This window comes from Leptodactylus fuscus, chromosome 6 (genome assembly GCF_031893055.1).
Source record: "Leptodactylus fuscus isolate aLepFus1 chromosome 6, aLepFus1.hap2, whole genome shotgun sequence".
Classification (NCBI taxonomy): Eukaryota; Metazoa; Chordata; class Amphibia; order Anura; family Leptodactylidae; genus Leptodactylus; species Leptodactylus fuscus.
This window is the reverse complement of record NC_134270.1, coordinates 89467241-89473240: the sequence shown is the minus strand read 5'-3', so window position 1 is coordinate 89473240 and position 6000 is coordinate 89467241. Positions and strand designations below refer to the sequence as shown.

Below are 6000 nucleotides of genomic sequence, written 5' to 3'. Positions count from 1 at the left end.
GGTAGGTGTTTGATATAGTAGGACTATGGTCCGATCTGGAGAGCAAGAACTTTCTGTATGTATAATGTAAAAGGAGGATTTCCAGGCTGTTCAGGTAGACCTTCATTCATGAGGATTTTCAGGCTGTTCAGGTAGATGGAGACCCTGCTGCTGCTCCCCACACAGGTGGGTATAGTCAAAAGTCAAGGCACACACCAAGACTGATACAAAAGAAAGCAGAGGTAACGTGGGCAGACGCTGCCACCAAACAGCTGCAGAAGCCTAGGGGACATGCCTCACCACAAGCGGTCACCATAATAGACCAAACCTCTTAGCTCTTTTTTCAGGTCCTAATACATTGCAGCACCACAATGGTCCAGGAGGAAACAAGACTTGGAAACATCAAGGATAAAAAGAGGAATGTCCGGTGGTAAGAGAATATATTTACCTAGAGCATTGTTTCCAATGATGTCATAAGCAGCTCATTCCCAAGTGCACTGTTTAGAGGTAGCCATGTGTAACCTGGTGAACAGAGAATCAGCGGTTGCAGGATTTAGCATCACTACAGTCAGATATGTGTGAGCCTGCATGGCATGTGTTAAATGCAATGTAGCAAAAAAGTGAAAAGTTTCTCAGAGACATGCCCGAAGCCCTTGTACCTGATCCAGAGATTGCAGGTTAACTATATACAGTTACTAAAAGTGGGATGGTATAAGTACATGCTTGTGTGTATAGTTATCTCTTTTCAGGATGGTCTGGGGCATATCTAGTGCAGAAAACCATCACAAACGGGACTGCAGATAGACAGCTACTGAAAATAAGTATGAGATCCCCGAGACAATCAAAAAGATAATGGAACTCACTATACAGGACAGGTAATGAAAAAATGTATACTATGGGGATATAACAAATGTTTTTTACCTCCCCATACTGTTCCCAAAGTATTGGAAAGTCTTTATCACTGGTAACTATTTGTCTTTTCTGTAAGGTACACTCCTGATGCTAGGTTCACACCTGCGTTCATCTGTCCGTTCTGAGCTTTCCGTCTTCTGCATGCCAGAAGTCGGAAAGCTCAGACCAGGTCCGGCCGTGAGTGTTTTATGCTCTCCGCCGCGAAACCGGATTTTTTTATCCGGACACAGAGTACTGCATGTCCGACTCTGTGTCCGGATTATAAAACCCGGTTTCGCGGCGGAGAGCATAAAATGCTCACCGCCGCTCACGGCCGGACATCTCTTTCACCCTCTCAAATGAATGGGTGAGAGAGACTCCTGCAGGTTTCCGTCTCCTGCCTCTGTTTTAGCCAGGAAAACGGAAACCTGTATAACGGAGTTCACAACGCTGATGTGAACGAGCCCTGACAGGAAAATTGGCCTTAGGTCTAGAGCTGGATTGTATTTTTCATTATTGTTCCAGATGTAGTCTGATATGCTGACTATGTGCTGAATCATCAAAAACGTGTGATTAATGTATAAATGTTTGAGCTTTCTCCTTCCCTCCAGATTTTGAGTCTATAACCCAAAGATTGGATGGTGAAAAAGAGCCCAGTGAGAAAGGCCTTAATTCAATGGTCCCTTCCAGTTCCTGTTGACAATCAGTACAGCTGTGAAATTATAAAGAAAGCTTTGTTGTCATGGTGTTGTGTTCCCACCCGATGATGCTCTTAAAAGATAAATTGGACAATAAATCCCCTGATTTGCAAAGTGCTACAGAATATGTTTGCGCTGTATAAATAATGTTATTGTTTGTTTATTATTATTGTTATTTTTATAGCCACAATTCCTCCTATAATAATCCCAGAAGGATTATTATGAAATCAAAAAACCACAACAAAATCTGCAACAAAAAAGCTGTGTTTCTACAACGAGGGGCCTTAGCCCAAGAGAGTCTTCCAGGGCAAACTAATCATGTCAGGATAGTGACTGACGGCCATGGTGATACAAGTGAGTCATATCATTTACTTACCTTAATAAGAGCTGCCCAACAAATATGAGCCTCATCCACCACCCTCACCACTACCTACTAATGTTACCCAATATATAAATCTCACATAACGGAAGAGAAATCAAATCAAATACGACAAAGCTTTAAAAAGAAAAGGTGTCAAGACTTTTTTTATTTCAATCTTACTTGTTTTAATAAAAAAAAAATATATTAAATCAATGCATTTATGGTTCATGCTGTTGGTGTTTATGGTGATGATTGTGGGGGCTTACATCTTTACTAGTATCTGTATATGTGTCTATGCACAATACAAACACAGATACTATACAGCACACATAAGACATAGGAGATTAGAGGTGGAAGCCAAACTGATCTATTCTGCTGGTATCAATGTAGTTGACAGAGTCAAAGTCGCTGCTTGACCCAGTTACAATGAATCCAGCAAAAGTGCAGCACAATGACACAAAGCATAACATTGCTGACTGGCTCAGCAGGCTCGGGAAGGATTTGGGACCTTTTGCACCATTGACCGCTCGGGAGTTCATGTCCTGCCCCTTCACATAGCAGCTATACCATCATGGTATTTATGCAATGTGCTGCATTACTTCTATTTTTCAGTATACTTGTGAGATTGCTGAAATTCTGTTATACCCTGCCTGCCTAACATTAACACAATACACTAATACAATAACCCCCACAGTATTAACTTATACACTTTGTACCTTGTGCACTTCCGGAGGCCAAACTAGGAAAACAAATAACGTCATTTTTAATATTTCCATCCTTGTGAAATAAAAGAAGAATACCAAATTAAAAGATATATATAATAATAATACAACACATTCACTTTGAAAATCACATTTATTACAATAATCACTCTACAGAACACAATTAAAAGAAGTGACATCAGTGTAAAATTCAAATAAGAAAATATTTTTGTCTGCTAGGAAAATGTTTAGCACATTTGCAGGAAGACCAAGTCACACGTGAGCTACAAGAGATAACCAAGAGGTCACATCCACCTAACGGAAGTAGTAAAATTGGCTATACTGCCCCCAATGAGTGGAGGTGGGTGAATTAGCTGCACTGACCAAATGCATGGATGACATTGGTACTGAATTAATGAAATTCACTGCATTCGTATCTTACACACTTGGAATATCAGACGTTAAGGGCTAGTTCACACGTTGGGGGCCCGCGCGGGTTTTGACACAGAGAGAGACGCGGCAAGCCGCATCTCTCTCTGGTCGAAAACCCGCCTGCCGCGACCATCGCGGTCGCGGCTTTCCCCTCCGTAGCCGGCTCAAATTAATGAGCCGGCATAGGAGGGTGCTGCAGCTAGGCGGAAGTCGCGGTCCAGCGCGCCGCAGCTTCCGCCTGAAGAAAGAACATGTCGCTTCTTTTCTCCACTAGCAGCAGCCCGCCGCTAGTGGAAAAAAGAAGCCCGGCGGTCTGCATAGACCACCATTGTAAAGGGGCTGTTTTTGAAGCGAAATCTGCTGTCAAAAACCTCCCCTTTGCTCACGTGTGAACTGACCCTAAGCAATATAATAAAATTGGCCAGGCTGTAGGACACCGGAGAAAATGTACATAAATAGAGCACAAGATAGATGATAAATGATTCATCCTGTACAGACATGTGCCTCTGAAAGGCAAAACACAAGATTACACTCTCTTAATTGTGGAGTACACAAATATCTGATGATAGAAATATAGTCTGCTGAAAGCAGGGTACTCAGAACAATCCTTTCTAGCTCATTAGTGACTCTCGTGGCATTGAGATTAACGGAAGACTGTCAAGCAGCAGAGAGGCAATAGAGATAAGCACTTTCTGCTAGAATCTGAGCAAGTGCCTCCTACAAGGCTTCTGGTCCATGTAAAAATATCTGGGATCTATATACACAATTTTCTTACGCAATCTTATGTACAAGAATAAACTGTCAAGTACAAGAAGGTCCTGCCTTGTACAAAATGACGCAGAGGATTCTGAGAAAGTGGCTCCAGGAGACTCGTATCCTTACCAGCTGTTCTTTGCATTTCGTCTCTCACACTGTGGGCAACAAATAGCAGGAGTTTTGCAGGGTTTATGAAACACTGCTTTACAGTTACCACACCTAGGAAACACAAAAAGAAGCAGAGTCGTTGCTGCAATCTCATGAAGGTGGTTAAAAAAAAAAAAAAAAAAAGAAGCAACAGATCATTATAAAAAAACTTACCATTGAAGATATTGAGGTCTTTGAGGTCTCAATATCTCATCATGATGTGTGTGTCACTAACCACTTCATAAACACAGGTTAAACTATAACTCCCTTTTTTTTATTTTTTTGCCATTGTGTTGGGGAAGGGGGGTGTTTTTACAACCCCATCTAAATTACTTATTATTTTAAAACAGGCTGTAACATTCTCTTTAGCAACCCACTAAAGGAACTGTTACTAAGGGAAGTCCGTAGAGAGTATGTAAATATGCAGAGCTGAAGCATTTACCAAAAGGGGATGGTCACTTTAAATGATTGCATCTTTGGTTTTATAAAACCTAGAAAAATGGATGCTTAACATTCAGGATCTGGGTGTAAAATAATTAGGAGATATTACTAGACTAAAACACAATCAGGAATGTGATTATGGGTTGTATCATCTCAAAAATCCTATCTATACTGGTAACTTATGTAAATTTCCTAATTATATTGCTTTACAAATGCTGCTTTGTTTCCCTGCTATGTGAACTTATTCCTCCCACTGATAGATAGGGCAAGTGACATCACTTACTCACAATCAGTTCAGCTAATTGCAGTTTGCTGATAAAGCCGAGTCTGTTATCTCTCTATGTAAACATACAGGTAACACTGAGTCCGACCTGTAGAAACGTGCATATTATCTGATTTACATAAGTACTATGATGACTCAGTGTACCGTTTAGCAAGGATGGGGGGGGGAGGAATACAGGAAGTGAGAAGAAGAGACTGCAGCGAAACTGCTAAAACAGTGATCTGGGAAAACCCCTTTAAGAACAGAAGCACCAAAGGCCTGGTTTACATCTGCGTTCAGTATTCCGTTCAGGGAGTCCGCTTGGGGCCCCCCCAAATGGAATACCGAACGCATTGACAAGCGGTGAGCAATGAAAGCACACAGACCCCATAGAGTATAATGGGAACCATGTGTTTTACACGCAGTGTCCACACGGAACATGTGGAGCAAAAAGGACTTCATAAACTACTTTTGTCTCCGCATGACTTGTGAGGGCACCACACAGACCCAATTATAGGGTCCGTGTGCTTTTATTGTTCACAGTTTGTCAATGCATTTGGTATTCCTTTCAGCGGTCCCCAAGCAGACTCCCCAAACGGAATACCGAACGCAGATGCAAACAGGCAAAGGTGAAGACATGTAATAATTTATTAGAGATCACATATGGTGATAATACCAGGGATAAAGGGTTACCTTTTTAATATTTTACTCTCTTTCTGATCACACTGAGCAGGTCTGTCAGACCTAAATGCTAAAGGGGTATTCCCATGTATATAATCATATATATATTATATTTATTTATATTTATTTATCTACAAATTTAAAAATAATTATGTAGATGGGAATACCCCTTTAAGACTAACGTCCAGCACCTATCAGTGATCCAAGATCTACAAATGAGACATAAAATACATGTATTCTAATTCAAATAGTGAATTACATGTCAAGGAAACAGGCACACTGTGATCAGCCTAAAGCCATCTAGAAATTATATATATTGAAAACAATGGGAGGCAGATTTGGAATAGAATCCGCTCCCAAATCCGTGGCAGATTCCTCCGTGTGAAAGTACCCTAAAAGTACAAGTTGGTCACTGAGATAAGTTGGAACATGTTATATCCATGAACTCAGACCCCACTGATTGCCAGGCAGCTGAGCCAGTTTATTTTTACGTTAAAAGATTTAGTGAAGCTAAAGGATGGTTGCATTTTTCACATTGTTACTACATTTAATGGCTGAATAAACCTTATCCAGGTAAATGACTTCTTGCTTTTTTTGCAGACTGTAGTCGACACACATCTAAATTACAGCAGAATGGAACACCATGCTTAT

General features: G+C 40.9%; 1 protein-coding gene across 2 annotated transcripts in view; it reads right to left on the bottom strand.

Annotated features, from left to right (window-relative positions):
• Nucleotides 1–2819: 2819 nt before the first annotated feature.
• PLEKHM1 (pleckstrin homology and RUN domain containing M1) overlaps nucleotides 2820–6000 on the bottom strand; it is a 49844-nt gene continuing 46663 nt past the window's right edge. For both annotated transcript variants that reach the window (XM_075276769.1, XM_075276768.1), the window contains one exon: nucleotides 2820–4037. In XM_075276769.1, coding sequence (XP_075132870.1) covers nucleotides 3941–4037 — 97 coding nt within the window. In that variant the 3' untranslated portion in view covers nucleotides 2820–3940. The remainder of the gene's footprint in view (nucleotides 4038–6000) is intronic.